Source organism: Symphodus melops (assembly GCF_947650265.1).
Source record: "Symphodus melops genome assembly, chromosome: 8".
NCBI lineage: Eukaryota > Metazoa > Chordata > Actinopteri > Labriformes > Labridae > Symphodus > Symphodus melops.
In genome coordinates, this window is record NC_136698.1 from 19,035,873 (window position 1) to 19,054,844 (window position 18,972).

At 44.1% G+C, this 18,972-nt stretch overlaps 3 protein-coding genes across 4 annotated transcripts in view; 2 read left to right on the forward strand and 1 right to left on the reverse strand.

Annotated features, from left to right (window-relative positions):
* LOC306828587 (uncharacterized protein) overlaps window positions 1-5,289 on the forward strand; it is a gene marked incomplete at its 5' end in the record, with an annotated part of 17,028 nt that extends 11,739 nt beyond the window's left edge. The window contains one exon of the mRNA XM_079351110.1: window positions 570-5,289. The remainder of the gene's footprint in view (window positions 1-569) is intronic.
* On the reverse strand, window positions 2,599-18,027 carry prkaa2 (protein kinase, AMP-activated, alpha 2 catalytic subunit). Its single transcript, XM_079351409.1, is given in 16 exon segments — window positions 2,599-7,267; window positions 7,950-8,076; window positions 8,162-8,500; window positions 8,700-8,862; window positions 8,945-8,997; window positions 8,999-9,025; window positions 9,027-9,041; window positions 9,043-9,176; window positions 10,157-10,217; window positions 10,219-10,247; window positions 10,982-11,048; window positions 11,050-11,127; window positions 13,436-13,465; window positions 13,468-13,531; window positions 14,639-14,780; window positions 17,848-18,027. Coding segments are annotated over 16 exon segments (1,680 nt in total). The 5' UTR covers window positions 17,948-18,027; the 3' UTR covers window positions 2,599-7,016.
* plpp3 (phospholipid phosphatase 3) overlaps window positions 17,944-18,972 on the forward strand; it is a 37,791-nt gene continuing 36,762 nt past the window's right edge. For both annotated transcript variants that reach the window (XM_079351402.1, XM_079351401.1), the window contains exon 1: window positions 17,944-18,255. The gene's annotated coding sequence lies outside the window, so the exon portion shown is untranslated. The remainder of the gene's footprint in view (window positions 18,256-18,972) is intronic.

Sequence of the window (18,972 nt, forward strand, 5' to 3'; positions counted from 1 at the left end):
ATTTTTACATGGAACAAGACTGAATACGAGAGACTGTGCCTCAACTCCAGCAAAGCTCCTTTGGTGTTTTTCTCAATAGTTGTATTTTGTAACACTTTGTTGAGAAAGAGTGGTTTCTAAACTTTTCATTAGCATTTAAGGATGAAGTTATGCTGTTTAACTTCCAGGTGAAAGACGCATTGACTGTGGAGCAGACGCAGAAGGCCTAGTCTAGTTTGGGTCTGACTCAGGTGTTTGAGAGTAAATTGAGCGCCAACCACATTATCTATCTTGCCTCAGGAGACCCCTAACATCGCTCTTACCTGTTGTGAGGCGCATGTGTGAACAGCCAGGTCAGAAGAGTTTGAGGAGCAGTCCGACTTATACGGTGTAGATATTTTTCAGGGTTGCACATGTGAAAACAGCTCAGGCGTGTTAGTCTGACTTCAAGAAATTTGGTCAAATACGATTTAAGCTGGACTAATATGTTGAATGAATTTTAAAAGTCCAGTTTTGGTCCGACTGACGTGATTAATCCACTTTCTCTAACTGCGTGTAAACGTACTGACATGTTTGGGTTTTTTTTGCAGGCGAGCAGAGGAAACCGGCTGATTGTGGCGTTTTCTTCATACTGTGACTTGTGTCAGTCACATCAGACTGTGCCAGTATCTTCATTTTCCTACAACTATGACCTTCGTATTTTACCCGCTGACTGCAGTGCTGGATCAGCATGACGTGCATGAAGGGACTTCTGTGCAAACAGAGCTGTCTTTCTGCAGCTCTCAGAGTGAAACTACACAGAGACAGTTTATCTGCCGACTCTGAGCGACTTTGAATATCTGGACCAGGTGAACCGTTGATCTCTGGAGAGGACACTTTGACGAGAGCCTCTCATCGCCTGACGGCTCTTGTGGAGAAAGTTTCACACTTCCCATGTAAATACCATAAAGGTAGATCGGTTCAGAAAGGGGGGGAACAGAGGGAGGATACGACAGATATTTTGTCAGATCAGAGTATTTGTCTCAATCCTGAGGAAAACACAGACACAGAGAATGCATCAATAACCATTTTTCAGCCATGTCTAAAACATTGTTATCCAGCCTGTGATCACCTACTGAATATTTATCGGAGTCTGCATACGGCTGTTTTTAGAATTCTAACTGCACATACCTGTTACCAGTTTACAGTGTTGGTAACAAAGAATGAAAAAGGCTTCTATCTGGTAAAGTTAGAAAACATGTTATGGTTTGATTACAGCAGTAATGAAAGATCACATGTGATGGGACCTGTTCTGGTTTCTCTCTCCTCTCCTTATCTACGTGTGCATCTACAGAACTCGGATCAACAAAGTTTCACACATCTTCAACTCTTACTTGATATTGGCCAACTCATTGTATTATTGAGTCGTCTTTGTACACATGCATGTTTTTCTACTTTTATTTACCCTCCCTTTGTTGTCCGATATCGTTGCAGATGTTATTGCGATAAGAAACTTCAGATGTGATAGTATTTGAAGGCGGATTTTTTTTAAAGGGAATTGATGAGTTTGCATGTATTTAGGGACTTTCGACGAAAAGGTGCAGAAAGTTTTAATGCTCATCTGGAAGTCAGGAAACAGGTTGTATAGTGGCTGCTATCCAAATGTTATTTTTCAGAAAACATATATGCAATGATCACAAGTCCGCTTTAAGAAGTGGGTTTTTGTCCCTGAGAGGTTTCCTGCAGAGGTAGATCAGTGCTGTTCAAGAGGAACCAAGTTTGTTCTGTTTAAATATTATTTAATATTATTTTTTTAGAAATACCTTTAGAAAAAGTCAGAAATCAGGGAGAGAGAGAGAGAGAGAACAGGGAATGGTCGTACTCGAACCCGAGACGCCCGCCTGGAGGACCACTGCCTCCGTACATAGGGTATCCACTAACCTTGCATACCAAAAGAGGATTTAAAAAAAAAACACAAACAGCTATTACATCACTCTTTCTAAAGTTGCTCATCTCGTGTTACCTTGATCAGTCCGTTCATTTACAGGAGAATCCAAAAGTCAAACCATAGAAACAAATGTGCACCATATGTAAACAGATCCAGGTAGCAGCAGACTAACAACTGTATGGTGGGGTGAAAGGAAGAAAAACCTGTTTCTGGTAAAAAAGAAACAAATCATATTGAGAAAATCTAGTAATCATCTGCATACACAGCAACTTTTTGTGGTCGCACTTTAGTCAGTGCATTTGTTGAGACTGGATACTTTGCAGCCATTACAGCCTGTTTCATTACTGCGGGCGGAAGCACCTATCTATAGCTCATCTAGGTCCGATGGTATGTAAAAATGAAGAGTTTAAAAATAGAGACATGATCTGATCACGTATAAGAATGATATATTGTTACAACATGAAGTGTCAAATGGAAACATCATCCATACACTTTTTTTAATCCATTCATTTTACTGAGCAGATGTGTCCAGGTGTTACTCTGATAAGTATTACAGAAAGAGGAAGTCATTTGATCATTACTGGAGTTTTGTTTAAATGTTAAATACTGTATTGTCCAAAAAAGAAAACAAACAAAAAAAAATCGTCTGTGACGGGTGTGTGTGTGTGTAAAATCGTCCAAAAAGACAATCATTTTCCTTTTATATGTCTGTTTATTGTTTTTCAATAAATACTCATTAAAGTGCAAATCATAACAGCAATATCATGCAGTGCATAACAAGAGAAGTCCAAACCCCAGACAGACAGACAAGAGACAAGAGACGAGGACAGACAGCTGACACCCTCTCTCTCTCTCTCTCTCTCACACACACACACACACACTCTCTCACTCTGGGGTGTTTCAGGTTACATTGATCAGAAGAACCCCCACACAGATGAACAGAGAGCTAACACATCTGCTGTTGCAACACTCACTTTGGTACGACACGGTTTGTTCAGGCCCTCCGGCCAGTTTTTTCCAGCCTCAAACACAGATCAGAGTTTACACACGAACATGCCACTGGAAGTTGCATACAGTTGTAATGTAACAGTACCACATCTGACAGTAAATACTGGATATATCAGGAGTTTCAAACATGACCTGTGACCTCTGAAGGATCCGCGTAGTGATGGTTATTTCAGACTGACGCCTCAGCAGCAGAGTGAATGCATAATGATCCAGCTCCGTGTACAGAGGATGGATGTTTCAGACACAGAACGCTTCCGCATGTGTTAGTGTTGACAGAAAACAGTGGGTGTGTGCAGTTGCATGTTTGCTGCCCTCCGTAATTTAAAGTCCATTAGGTGGCGTTTGTGTGGTCGCACACAGAACACAAGGTGTGTGATAATAAAGGGATTGAGCAGAGCTTCATAGAGAAGCCCTCACAATGATCACATAAGGCAGAACAGACTGAATCCATTCCTTCAGAGTGAACCTCAGTGACAGCAGCTTATTGTAGGTCCAAGAAGTGACGACACCAAAGCTGGTTCAGACTGATGTGCTGAAATATTCCCCACAAACCAATTCTTCCAATCTTCACTTTTTATTTATTTATTTATTTTTTTGGGGGGGGGGTTGAAAGTTTGAAACTATTTCAAATCTTAAAAGATAAAAAGCTCAATAAGTCCCCCCTACCTTTAGTAATGTTACCTAATATTCTGCCCAAATAATAATCATCCAAACTAATCTGTGGACATGAGAGAGAGACGCCATTCTCTAAGGTTTTGTTTTCTGAGCTCCACCTTTCAATCATTTACTCTAAGGTGTAAAAGTGACAGAAGTTCATATTGTTGCTCTAAACGGGGCTCAGAAGCCTTCTTATGGACAGCTCTGAAGGCTGCCACAGCCACTGTTGTTAAACTGGACAATGAACTTCTCTGAGATTCATCAGATTACAGAGCTTGAAACGTCATATTCATTGTTTGTTCAGACTGTTGTGTCTTTGCTCTCTGAATCTTTCAGACGTCGTCGCACTCACAGAGACTTCCTGCCCAAAACTTGCAGAGCGCCGCAACAAGCCAAAAATATCCGACGACATTAATCATATCTTCCTGATAACTTTACAATCGATATGATTTCATAAAGGCTATTGCTTTAGTGTTTGTACGTCGACACAAAGGGTCTCTGGGGGCAACTAAACGTGAACATACTGAGAATACTGGAAATCTTCTTTTTTAGCGATGTCGGGGTTTGTGATTTGCAGCAGCAGTCTGAAGTGGAGAACAGGTCCCCCTCCAGCGTCTGTGTTTCACTAAAAGAATAATAATAAAAAAAAAGACAACAGTCCATCGCTGCTTTAAAACAGAGAAGAGACGGATAAATGCAGAACAGTTGTAAAGTCAGAACACAACATTTACGTACGGTCACGTTTGTGTTTCTCACGCAGACTGTGACAAAACATCACCGTGATAAACGCAGAAGAGAGAAAAATCGAAGAAAAAAAACCCAAACTCAGTCGGGGCAGAAAATGAACGTTTTAAAGTGCAGACTGAACACAGACGACTTCTCCTCTCTGCCGTTAAAGATCCTCCCGACAGAAGCAGAAACATTACAGATCCTGTGACACACAGCATGCACACACTCTTGGTAAACATCTGCACAGGTCGACTGAGTCGCAGTCTTTAAGGCAACTGGAGGAAGGTTTGTGTGGCTTTAAGAGTCCTGCAGCAGATACACACCATCTCACAGGAGACATGAGCTGAGGTTAATCTGCAGCAAGGTTTCAGGATTCCTCTGTTGACTGTGGAGGTTATTGAAATATTAAAATGCTCCGAAACAGAAGTAAATTAAAGTTCAAGTCGTCACGTTACAGAAGCAGGAAGCGGCGCATCGTTGACGTTTGGGAGCTGGAACAACAGCTGAAACAATTTGTGGATGCTTCGAATTCTGGGGCCAAATTCTCCTTTTTCAGGATGAATCCATGAATGCTACATGAGATACGCATCTCCGTTAGAAGCAAGCTTGTCCATATAACCGATACATGGATACTTTTTAATACCAGGAGTTTGGTTTATTGATCGATCGGATCCAAATATTTTGAATCTCTGAAAAAAAAAAAAAAAAAAGATGAGTGAGGAGTGAATGCATCTTCATGTTGTGTTCACAGATCAGAACTTCAAGAAAGAAAAAAAAAGGCCCCATATTCAGTGTCTAGGACTTCTGTTTCTGCTGGCAAAGGAATCAGTATTTTTGTTGGATTTTTACTTGAATCCAAAATTCAAGATCTCTTATCACGACAAGTATGTTCCTGCTTATCTGATTTGATAAATGTTTTCAAATTCACTGACTTCATCGGTCCGTTCACTTCCTTCTGACACGCGGTTGGCTTTCTTTAGTCGAGAAATGTCGAGAAGCGTCGACGTGGCGATAATGCAAAGGTCAAAGGCTCCTGGTGATAATCAAGAGGTTAAGGTCGCATGAGGACGGCTGCTCTGTGAAATGCATGAGAGAGATTTGCAGTTGCTACAGTCTTTAATGAAGGGAGTGGGTGAGCTGCATATCTCAGACAGGGACGATGTAAACACTCCTGTGAGTCGGTGTGCATCTCTGCTTCATCGCGACACACAGGACTTCTTCTATCTGTACAAACTCAAATGACACTCTGTTAATGCAGCGTCTACAAAACACTCTCGGAAAAATAAATATGGCTCTGATCTCGAAAAAAAAAAATCCTATTGGAGGTGTATAAAGTTTTTTTTGGGTTTTTTTTGGTATCTCTTTGTCGACCTCTTCAGCTACGTAACATGATTGTAATATAAACAGAGTAGACGTGGGTAACAAAAAGCATGTTGACATCCTCTCTGTGAATAATAAGTGGCCTCTGAGCTGAGGAAAACTTCACGTCATTAAAGGAGCAGTGTGTAAGACTTAGTGACATCTAGTGGTGAGCTTTGTGATTGCAACTAGGGCGGGGCACTAAACACATGAAGTCAGATTTTTGGAGCCACGTCTGGAAAGTGTTAACGTGGCATTAAGTCGTTTCAGGAAGGTTTCTCTCTCTTTTTGTGTTTCATTTGGCTTCCTTTAAAACAGGCGTCTTCACTGGTTCTGTTCGTAGAGAGGAGGAGGAGGAGGAGGAGGAGGAGGAGGAGGAGGAGACGGAGACATGTTTGCTGAGCGGAGCTGTTAGAATCTTGCGCACAGCTGAGCTTGCAGTTTTTTTCTGTCCACCAGAGAGCGCCAGAGAAACACTCGCCTAACCTGTGACTTCTGGGATTCCGTTTTTTTATTGGCTTGAGGATAATTTGTGTTAAAAAAAACAAACAAAGTTATGATTGATAAAGGCTGACAGGATTTCTTGCGAAGTTCACAGCCTGTCACTGTGTTACTTGTGCATTACTCGATGTACGATGACGTGCAAAAACCAGGGAAATGCAACAGGGTATTTTCCTTTAACTTTCTGTCTTTGTGTGTGTGTGTGTGTGTGTGTGTGTGGGGGGGGTGTCTAGAGTTTAATAAAATAATGAATCCAATCAACCTGCTGACTCCCGACATGCTCGCTCTAGCATCAATGTTCGCCTGCAACTTATTTTAATGGTGATAATAAAAAACATAATTATGAAGCCATGACACTTAATCCTACACACTGACCTTAACGTGTGACGTCTGGTGACGATGTTTCAGCAGTGATTAACACACTGAAGGTTTTTTTTCGAGGGAGACGTGACAGTGAACTTGACCTTTGCTGACTCCAACATGACTGTGAACGTTCTAGCTTCTAGCTTTTTTTTCCGGCGCCCAAATTCCAAGTCCCAGCATCAGTTTGCACGAGCTGCAGCCTGACGTGTAAACCCGAGGGACCTGTGTCAAAACGGGTGAAAAAAAAAAAAAAAAAAAAGAAGCTGTCGATCTGCCTCTGTAACAAAAGACTTCTTCTCTGTGTCTCCAATAATGTGAAGAGACAAGTGCTTTCTGTTCATCCCTTCCAGTGTAATACGAGCGGAACAGAGATGAAAAGAAGCCAGAGGGAGGAAGTCGTTCACATCATCTCCGCTCCAACATCCCAGATCAGACAGAGGCCTAAAAGAAAAAAAACCCTCAGACATCAGGTTAGAGTGAGGTCAGGAGTGTGTCAGCGAGCCAGTGTGGTGATCAGACTGGCACACATTTCAAAGAAGTCCATGGTGTGTGATCCCTGTCGCGGTGTGAGCTGAGGGGAGCTCCCGCACAGAGAGCCGGGCAGGGAGGAGCTGAGCGTGGGCAGGTCGATGGCCGGGCTGGCCGAGTCGATGCTCAGTCTGGGTCTGAGGAGTCCGGCCGTGGAGCCCGACCGCTGAGGGGTGGACGACCCCGATTTAAAGCCCGCGGCCTCCATGATGTCATCTGAGGATCACATTAGCAGGAGAGGATCGTTTTGAATTGTACAGATAAATGAGGGCATGTCGCTGCTTCACAGCTTTTCACATATTAAACAGAAGAGTAAAAGGTGTTTTAGGCAGAGGCACAAAAACGTTTCCAATGAACAAAACAACCACAATGAAGAAGAGCTAGCATCACATACATTTGACTGAGCACGCGGTGTTGTAAATAAGCAAGACTTAATGTTGTGCTTCCATATCTACACGGGCAGTTTGATGTTTTATTTAAAGACAATTGAAGGGTAGAAGAACAACAACCGTGTCTAAATAAAGAGGCTTCATGTGACCGTTGATCTCTGACAGAAAGGCGAATGGAGTGTTAAGCCCCTCCAGTCCTCACAGATCACAGGAGACGCTGATCAATCACCAAAAACAACCCGCTCTCCATCCAGCAACTGCTGCGGGACGAAACGATTGGCTGAACCAGCTCCAGCATTTGTCGTACCAATTATTCATCGAGTCAAAAATAAAGCTGCAATCTGAAGTAGTCTACTCTGCAGAGTGATCGGCATGAAAACAAATCTTTTTCGTATTTGAGACGCACAAACTGAGCTGCAGAGTTCTGGCCCCTGTGCTGACCCCGAGTCCAGAACGTTGAGTCATACGATGAAAGTGAAGGGTCTGTCTAGCTGAAGTGTGTCACTGACCGTCGATGCTCTTGAAGTCGAGGAGGTAGGATCTGTTGTCCACCTGGTAAAGCTGCAGGCTCATTTTCACCAGGTTTCCTGTCACTGGATTCTTCCTCCGCACTCTCAGATGGTACGGGTTCACCACCTGCAGCACAGCGCGGCGACAACCAATTCCTCACTGAGTACACCTGCAAGTGCGAATGTGAAGATGAAGCATGTTTCCTGTTTACCTTCCAGTCAAAGCTGAGCTGCTTCATGGCCCTGTACACCTCGGCCATGATGTCGTAGGGTCTGCTCTGACTCCTGATGCCCAGGTGCCACTTGGCCTTCTTCACGGCCAGCGGTTTGGGCCGCGTGGTGTTCAGGGCATCCAGAGGACAGCGAGACTTCGGGCTGTCGGCCAGGAGCGGGGGCATCCTCTCCGGGTGCGGTTTGACCCCGGGGGGCAGCGGCATGCCGTCTTCCATGAAGGAGCCCTGGGGAGGACTGGAGGCCAGGTAGAACTCGCTGGCCTGCGTCATGATGCGCCGATTGTCGATGATGAGGTGGTAAGCGACCGCGAGCTGATCCTGCACCGGAAAGAGGAGAGAGCAACACAGAGTGGGAAAAACGATAAAAGAAAGAAATGACAGCAAATGGATTAAAAACATTTTGTCTTTATTGACAAACTACTATAAAGAAGTCACGTTTCCGCAGCTCATCATATTTCCTAGCTCTATATTTGGGATAGCCAAGCTAGCCCATAAATGTTTTTTTTTTTTTTTGTACCTGTGGATCCCCGCTGTAGAGACTGGACATGACCTCTGATTCTGTGCATTCAAACTTTTCACACACTTCTTTGACGGCCTCCTCGTCCAGGACTGTGGTGTCATAGGACGGATCCTCAGGAAACAGGTAGCCCGGCAGGTCCTGCTTGAACCACTCGTCCTCCCTGCCGGAGGAGAGAAGCATCAGTCAACTCCAAAAACACGGCATGCACGTCTGAACTGTGACCAGCTCTTGCCGGTCAGCACCTGATGTCTTTGATGGTGGCTCTCTCTTCAGAGGGTCCCACCTGCAGCATGAGGCATGAGCAGCGAGGCCACCGAGCGGTTTCAGGTACTCGGGGATTGTAGAAGACCCCTCCTCGGATCTTCTTGAACAGCGTGGGGACGTGTTCGTCGTCGAATGGCAGAGTGCCACACAGCAGCGCGTACAGGATCACCCCGCAGCTCCAGATGTCCACCTCTGGACCGGCGTACAGCCCTGACAAAGAGAGAGAGGACAGCATGGGACCATCTTTAACACACAAAACTCTTCAAAGCTGAGAATTCTTAGGTCTGGCAGTTAGTCGCCTTATTCAAAACACGCGAGAACATCTTTAAAACAGTGTGAAGCTCAGGTGTTTTAGGCCTCGAGTGTGACGATTCCACTAAGTTAAGAGTGCTACATTACGGGATCATTTTAACATATTGAACCTCGAGCAGGTTTAATTGAGTTTATTTCCAAACGTGTCAAATAAAAATACGAATGAAAAAGAGAAAAGAAAAATGTAAAAAAAAAAAAAAAGAGAAACAAACAAGGAATGACATCCTCCAACAGAAGCTCTCAAATACTCTCTATAGAAATGTACTCGTCTAAAAAGGGAGTGGAAAGAAGTATAAAGGTATTTAAACGAGCCCCTTCTCCACCGGCAAAGTGAACACGTGTTCACTTTGCCAGTGATTAACTAAGAGGAGGAGTGTAAATGTTGAACAGGTGAAAAGAGTGTGGAGACAGTAATGTTGAAAATGAGGTTGGAGAGTGTTTTATTGTGGAAAGCTGAATGAATTGCAAGTGCAAAATTAAAGCCGGTCTCATTGATATTCACGTGTTTAGTTAAAGAAAATCTGAATATGAGAAGAAAAAGAAACAGGATGTGGGAGAGAGTCCAGGCTGTTGAAAAAAAAAAAGAAAAAAGATGGTGACATTAAGAGAAGATGGGTACGATATCAGTCAAAGAAGAAATGAAAAAATTGGCTTTGCAAAACCAACAAACAAACAAACAAACAAACAAACAAACAAACAAACAGGTAGTGTTTTCCTTCTGTCTCTTGAAGATTTCATTCGTGATGATGAAAGTGGAAACCCAGATGAGTTTGCCCTCACACATGCAGTCCGTCACTTGATCGGTTGGTTTGTTACAGTGAGTGAAAGCATTGCTGATGAAGTCGCAGTAATTACGACCATGGAGCAGATGAACACACACCTTCCTGAGATGACCTCTGGAGCGGCGTAGTTGGGCGAGCCGCAGCTCGTCCGTAGGAAACTCTCCATCTGACATCATGTTGGACAGACCTGTCAATCAAAACACAGGGCACAGTCTGAGCTGACTGATGGTGACAATGCTCCGTTATTGATCCTGTAGTTTGACACAGTGGACACCGCTGATATCGTTGTCCTCCTTTACCTCCCCACTCTCCACTCTCGGAACACAAAGCTCGTCTAATTGGATGAGCTCCTCTGCCAAACGCTAAACGCCAGACGCTGCGTGTTGTGCTGACCTTCTCTTTATCTCTTATCCTGTTCCCTTAACGCCCCCCCCCCCCCCCCCCCCCCCCCCCCCTCTCCTGCTGCTGCACCCCCCACCAATCCTTCCATATCAGATGACTCCTGGCCTCGAGGCTTCCTGCCAGGACATGATATGAGACCTGGCTGTTGCTGGGAGACCTCTCCCTCCACTCCTTCGCTCGCCCGCTGTGCAGAGGGCCTTTTTTTTTGTGTTTTTTTTTGGGGGGGGAAATATTTCTCCGTTTCATAGTCATGTTGCATCAGACAAAGTGTCCTTTAGAGATGTGCCGGAGCCGCTTAGAAGCTGAGCTCGAAAGGATTTCATTGTCGTTGAACAAGAAGGTTAACAGGTGTGGACAGGGAGTTCACGCTTCTCTACGGTGCACGGTTAAAACCGGGCAAAAAGCAGAATTCCTCTTTAATCAGTCACTGTGGCCTTTCTCTGTGATTCCACCTCTTTCTTCCCTCTGAACACGTTCTCTCTCGTCCACACAAATTTCCTTTCGTCCTCCCAAGCTTACCGAAGTCTGCGATTTTGGCGTTCTTGCTGGCGTCCAGCAGGACGTTCTCAGGTTTGAGGTCTCTGTGTGACCACCATGTGTCGGTGGCAGTAGTCCACGGCTGAGATGATCTGCTGGAAGAGACGGCGAGCTTCTGTGTCCTCTACCTGGAAGGACAAAAAAAAAAAAAACGTAAAAAAGGAGGTGATGGGATGTGAATGTGTGCAGCACATGTTTACAGGCTGATAATGCACGCCGGGTGACAAAGCTGCCGTCTCGTCGGCTCGTAGGGATTCTCCAGCTCAGGAGGCAACTGAAGTTCAACAAGGATTACACCGGTAAGACATAAAGTGAGTCTCCAGACAGGAATACTGTGCTCGGCTGTCAGTGTCTGTCTGCAACACTTCAAGTAAATGACAGCTCTCAGTGAGACGGGCTGAAGGAACACTTTTTTTTTTTTTTTTTTTTTTTTCCTTCACGACTCAAATGAAGATTTCATCACCTGGAGGTGTGTGCACGGCGGTTCAGCAGGAGAAACGTCACGTGTTGGTCAAATTTAAAGTGTTGCAAGTTTAAAATGAGCCTGAAAAGAGAGTCCAGATGATTCCGAAACAAAACACAAACGTGCTCACACCCTTCACCGAATAATCAACCGCAATTCTGCACTGTGTGTTTAGGTACATGGGATCGTACGCTTCGATGCAGCAAAAGACGCTACGATCGGTTTGTCCAAGTCTGCTGCGTGTGTGTGTGTGTGTGTGTGTGTGTGTGTGTGTGTGTGTGTAAGAGCACTCAAGCTTGAAAAAACAGCCTGAGATTGTTTCTGTCTGTTATTTAATGACAAGCACAAAAGCAAGTCCGTAGTAGCCAAGCTGCCTTTTTTTACAGTTTTGGATTGTTGACGTTGCCGAGTTGCGGAGCTTTTGATGGCAACGAACCAGAAAAAAGAAAGAAATGGATGGGATAGGAGGAGGGGAAAAAACCTGAAGCTCTCTATATGAATTGAAGCAGCCACCCTGCTGACGTGTGTTTTTTGAAAACGGACGGGAAGAGAGACGACTGTGGCGGCGGTGAAAGGAGGTGGGTCAAGAGTCTCCAGTGCGAGCCCACCCACCCTGTCGCCGGGTCGGGAAGTCTCTTTGATCTCCCTCAACTTGCTGCATGAAGGACATTCTCAGTGCTTTACTTTTTCTTCAGCAAGCCACTCTGTTTGAGCACATATCAATCAATCAATCGTGTTCTTTTGTAACCCAGTAAATAGACCCAGACTGTGAGTCATGGTGTCGTCCACTAGAAGAGCAAACGCACAGTCACCTGATTAAATCCTGCAGCACTACCTCGCTCGAGTGTCCCTCGGCCTGCAGCGCTGGAAAGACGGCCGCTCCTATTTGAGTCGAGACTTTGATTTCCCAACTCGTGGCAGGTTTTGTCTGACCGACAGCTGATGTGTCTCTGCTCATGTTTGTGCATTTTGGGACCTGATACGTTTCAATAACACATCAGCGTGATGTGAAAACATTCAACTTGTAGGATCTGCGTTTCGAAGCTGCCGTATGAGGGGTGAATCCATTCCAAATTCCAAATTCATACCAACGCGTACCTTGCGCCTGCAAAGACGTCTGCGATCTGACCAACGTCTGACGCTACACTTTTCCATAGACTTTGAATGGTCACACGGGCACAATGCACACGTCTGCGTTGCATGTAGGCATGATGCGCCTTCACACGTTAACGTGTTAACACGTTTGCAGGACGCCCACACTGCATGACACCTGACCAAAATAAATATATTTGTCACACGTACACATGAATATCTTCTTCTTTCTCCGAGTAAGTCAGAGAAGAGCGCGGAGAGAGGGGACTTAGAAAGTTAAAACTGTCGGGCGTAGTGTCAGGTGTGGCGACATGCACCTGACTCACGCAAGCTAACCGCCTACTCGAGAATTTGTTCTATGCGTCCTACATGTCATGCAGACGCTGCTGCAGCTCGTCTGACCACAGCAGCTTCAGTCTCGCCACACCTGACACTACACCGAACTACTTTAATGAAGTCAGTTTAGCGCAAATCAGACAGGCAGGTACGCAGGCGATAGACTGCAGTGCATGTATTTAGAATGGATTCACCCCTCATACTGCCGGCACCTTTTCGGCCCGCCACATAACACACGCCTGTTGACTCTGTTTGAACTGTCTGTATGGTTTAAAATGACAGTACACGTACATTGGAAGACTAAAAGACTCGTACTCAATTTCCCCTTGATTTTAAAATAGGATTAAACTAAACTAAAAAGTTTTCATTGGATGAGGTGAGATTCAAGCACAGGAGGATTTTATTTGGAGAGAGAAATCTATGGAGGTCTGCAGAAGGGCTGAATGGAAGCTGTTTGATTTGTAATTTAAAAGTAGAAAACCAAAACGATGTTCATTCAGACAGAGCTCGGGCGCACACGTGTGTGTATCGTATCCTCTTCTTACCCGTCCATGTTTGCAGATGTAGTCGAAACAGTTTCCCCTCCTGACACGTACTCCATGACCATGAAGAAATCTGTGGGCGTACTGATCACCTGGTACCTACGAAATCAAACACACAGGTCAGTTGTGACACCAGCACGTCCACGCGTGTCTATCAACGGACCGTTTGAAGCCGCGCACCACACACACACACACACAGACACACACACACACACACACACACACACACACACACACACACACACACACCAACACAGAGCTGAGGCTGAGCGGTGATGGATGGCTGCTGGGTGCAGACATTACTCTCCTAAAAGGTCAGCTGTGTTTTAATACAGGCTCAATCTCATGAATGGTTGCTCCTGAGAGGACTCTGCACTTTAATAACAATCGACCTCGCGGGCTGTCGAGCTCGAGTTTAGCACAACGCAGCCACAAAAACAAACAAACGACGCTATTCTGACGCTCTCTCTCTCTCTCTTATTATATCTGAACAGTGAGAGCGTTTGAGGGAAACGTGAGCACATTGGTTCTGATTCATTTCAAAGAAAAAAAAACAGGGGCGTATATGTCACACATGTTTTTGCTCCTCAGCTGTTGTTGTTCACCCTGCAGCCTGCCTGTGCACGACGACGGACCTTCATGCTTATGTGTCAGTGAATGTATATATCAGGAGACAGAGTGCTACATATCTGCCATAGTTTACAGTGCAAGAGTGGACTGACCCTCAGCATGGACTAAAAATAACACAGATAGTTGTGAGAGAGAGAGAGAGAGAGAGAGAGAGAGAGAAAGAGAGAGAGAGAGAGAGAGAGAGAGAGAGAGAGAGAGAGAGAGAGAGAGAGAGAGAGCAGGCTGACAGAAGGGACATAACAAGGTCAGAAAGGAAAACACGAGGAGCAGAGACACCTGGATGAGGACAAGGACTCCGGATTTAATCTGGACAGGAGATTTGAACAAACCAGAACAGATCTCAAGGCCTTTGTGTGTGTGTGTGTGTGTGTGTGTGTGTGTGTGTGTGTGTGTGTGTGTGTGTGTGTGTGTGTGTGTGTGTGTGTGTGTGTGCGCGCGCGCGTGCTACCTCCTGGGAGCTCTGAAGGCACGCTCAGTACAGCTCAGCAGAAGTAAACAAACAGGATCCAGAGAAACATGCCACAACAAGACACAGCAAAAGGCCCGCACCTAGACAGCCACTCGTCCACCACTTACAGTTTGATGATGTGCGGGTGTCTGAACAGTTTGAGATTCTGGATCTCCCGTTTGATTTTCCCGACGACATCGAGGCTGCGGATCTTCTGTCTGTTTAGGATCTTTACTGCGACTTTATGGCCCGTCAGCTGATGTTCACCGACTAAAAAAAACCAAAAGAATCCAGACATGAAGCAGACGCAGCGGCACACAGATGGTTAAACAACACACGTCAAATCTTAATTCTCCCCCTCGGCCCTTCCACCAAGCTTTACCCACTTCATTTCCCACAGTGGCTGCGTCACATTATGCCTAACATTTCAATTGGATTTGGCCATAGAAGAAGCTCTTGGAGCCTGTAAATGATCATGTAAGGATTTAGCCTCAATGAGTGATGGATGACTTTCCTTCCTTTTCCCTGTGCTGTTATTGTTTATGGTCCCACTAGCATCATGACAAAGATACTTAGTCGGTGGGTATTATTAGCTGCTCTCGCATGCAGATACGTAACAGCTAAGTCATCATTAGATGACTGCCAGTGGGCTCCAGGATTGCCTTATCATGGCTATCTGGTTCTGCAACTTCTGTTCTTCACACATAATGATTCCCTGTATACGGAGAAAGCCTGCCGGAAAACTAGCGGAGATTTTCCACTTGGACTACAAACAGAACCCGACAACTTCAAATACCATAATCCATTCCCTCGCCAACAGAGTCCCCATTTTTTCTGCTGTGACATTAAAGTGGAATTAAACCTCAGAGCAATATTTTGTTGGTTATTTTGAATGTTTTTTTAATTTTATAACAATATATATATATATAGTTATTATTCTTTAAAAAATCCTTCATTATTATTATTATTATTTTGATGTTATATCTTCACATGTTCGAAAAAAAAAAAAAAGATATGTATACAAAAAAAAACCCTCAAGAGATTGTGACACCCAGCCCTGCTGATAAGGAGAAGAATAAACTTTATTAATCCCCCAGTGAGGGAAATGTAGTGGTGACAAGGGCTCAAAAACAGGAAACAGGAAATATAAACAGAGACACTAGAAAAAGTTTTTAAAAAAACGGCTACGAGCACGTTGACAGCATGTAGCACAAGGAATAAACACTATGGACACTTTCACTTGTGGAGAGACAGCTGAGAGCAGAATAAACACAGTGTGGAGCATTATTGATAGTGATGGTGATACAGAAGAGTCTGACTGTAGATGGAATAAAGGATTAATAATGATTCTAATAGGAACGTTTCCTTCTGTGCCTGAGTACATTTACATTTCACTGTCTAAGCTTTCTTAGAAGCTGAAGACAAGCATGCTCGAAAATCACAAATGATAAAAGATCTGTGTCCTCTGTATTATTTGTATCTTATTTTTTTACAGCAAAAAGCTTCATCCCATGCCCTCTGTTGCAATAGGTTTAGCAGATGTACGACGTTTGATAGAAATCTGAGACAAGTCAAGCCCTTCCAAAAACACATTTGGAGCCACAAAACAAAATCAGACAGGAAGTCAAGAAACGGTATGTTGATCGCTTAGTCAGAGAATTAAAATGACCTTTACGATTTAAATGGCTCTTAGTCAGCTGGGGGGGTTTTTTGTTGAAGGGCGTGGCAGCGCTGGCACACCTGACCTCGGTGTTTGTAAACAAAGGAGGTGGAGTTGTATCTTTCACAATGTTTCATCTGGTTCCAAGTGTACGTGTTTGGTAAGAGTCCAGTCATAACCACATATACATGCTGACATTCAGCTAATGATTCGTTATAGCCCCACCTACTGGCAAGATCAAATGAGCACTGTCTGACAACCATCTTTCTATTCACACAATAGTGACATCTGTAAATCGGATGTACAGAAACATGATGCTTTGTCATTCAGCTGTTTTATGTTCTGTAGTGCAAAGTGGACAGTGGAGCTGACAACAGTCTTTGATGCAGTATCCCAAACACACTAGAATTGGTGTCCGTCGACCAATCTCAAACCGAACAAGATCATTTTCCGACAAGCGACAGCTACATTTTTAGAGCTTCAGTGTTAGCTACGAGGTTATTCAGATAAAAGCTCAAAGATATCCAGGCCAAAATGTCCTGTTCCAATGCTGGCCATTGTTTTGTGTGACTGTAACTGCAGACATGAGAGTAAGGCTTGGATAGGTCAACTTTTTGTCTATAATCTGAATGCATGCTTCAATTTGCAGATATCTGCTGTAAAGATTCATAAAGAGACAAACTGTTGTCAGGTGGTAGCTGGTTTTGAACAGCTGCTCTCTACTCATTCTGATACTCTATCTTTTTAGATATGTGCAAATAAGGCTTGTAAGGCTGATAATAACATTTATTATCACTATTATTATGTGATTATCATTTATGGAGAATTAATCAAATGAGTCAAAGCTCTGCTTTAAGGGATCTTTGAACAACCGCTATCACTAAAAAAACTATTAAAACTGTTCATATCTGACTGATGCCAGGATTAATACCATGATGTCTGTGTTTACATGACCATGTGACCCTGTGACTGTCTTATGCAGGTGGGTTGACTTGACACCCCCCCCCCCCCCCCCCCCCCCCCCCCCCCCCTACACCCTTCAAACTGCGCACACAACAAACAGGCGGAGTTTAAGCTCACAAGGTCATACAGTGTCTGAAAACTGGCCAAGAAAATTTAAAGAAAATCCTGACAAACCTCTTTACTGTTTAACTTTACCTGGGGAGGATTTCCTTTTCTTGCAAAGCACTTAACAGACTAAACAGTCACTAGCGTAAGGAGCACGTAGCAACGCCGTCACTGAACATATTATCATCATGAAGCTTGCATGGTGGTTTCAGACTGTGAGCTTACAAACGTCCTTCACCGTCAGAGGAAACAACATAATATAATGCAGCATAACAGCTCAGTGTTTCATGGTCACCGTGTGAGTATGACTGTGCATCTTCTTGGCACAGTCCTTCTCCAGGTAACGACACCTGGCATAGCTGACAACAGAGGCTACACACACCGTGGAAGAATTTGACTTTGAAGCGAGCCGATTCTCAGACCTCGATTACGCCCTAAATCTCCTCTGTGCAATCTGCAGCTAAACGGACGAGCTACGCTAACTGCGCACTGCCCGCCGGTAAGTTCCGCTCCGTCAGTTAACGGACGGTAAACGGAGACTACTTCACATTACTCCAACAGAAACACATCAACGTTACACCTCAACACGACACAACATTATAACTTAACTCTTCACTTTCCCGAAGGTTCCCACTCCGAGTGTGTCTCCGAGGATGTAATGGCCGATTTTTACCCGTCCTTCGTGTTTCTGTTGTTGCCGCTCTGCCATCTTCTCCGTTACCGACGGATGGGCTCGCTCGCTTGGTGCGGTGGGCGTGCTGCCTGCCTGCGGGGAGCGAGGAGGAGGCGGGGCACGTCAAGGAGAGGAGGAGAGAGAACCATTAAACGGGCACCGTCTGGATTAAACGTAAATACGGTACTCTAAAAGAGGCCGTGCTGATTTCTAGACTGTTGCAAAGAGTATTTTAATACTTAAAAACAGCGTCCACTCTAATTTGTACGTCTGCCCAACCGGTGTTACTGCGAATTATGCATCCCGGTCAATACCTGAACCACTACTGTGCAGCCCTGCCACAGGTTAGTTAGTAGCACATTCACTGAAAACCATTGCAACACAATCTGTGTTACAATCATGTTATATAAAGAAAGATGCGATTTTTAGAATCAGTTTTATTGGCCAGGTATGTTTAACACACAAAGTATTTAACTTCAGTAGGCTTTGCTCTCTCTGTACAGTGTAAACATTAAATAATAACTATCAACTAAAAATATAAACAGGTAATTAAAGACTAATATGTACAAGACTCAATAAGATAATAGGGGGAGGGATAAACATCACCTACACATCTTAGAAACAATATTATTGAATAAATAAATTAAGCACTTTTTACCAAACTGGATAAAAATAAGTTACATCATGTTAATGTGCAGATCCTCAAGGATGTGACATATAAAAGACTGTATCAGTTAATTCTTTAAATAAAACATGAATATAAAAATTATCATTGCTATCAATCACATGATATGCCTCTATGTGTTCTCTTATCTGTCAGTCCTATTTTACAGACATTTCCATCAGGAACAGGCCACTTATCAGAAATATGGCACAAGAGTGAGGCTGTTAGGAAAGACAGAAGTGACGTTTTAACAAATGGAGAACCCATACATGACTTTTTTGTTGGGTCTCTGTTCCCTCGATCGTGTTGAAGCTATCGAACTGGTCTGTCACTAGATCTCAAATGCTATCTCCACAAATGAGTGCATGTCTGCATCCTTGTTGAGGTCATTACTCGC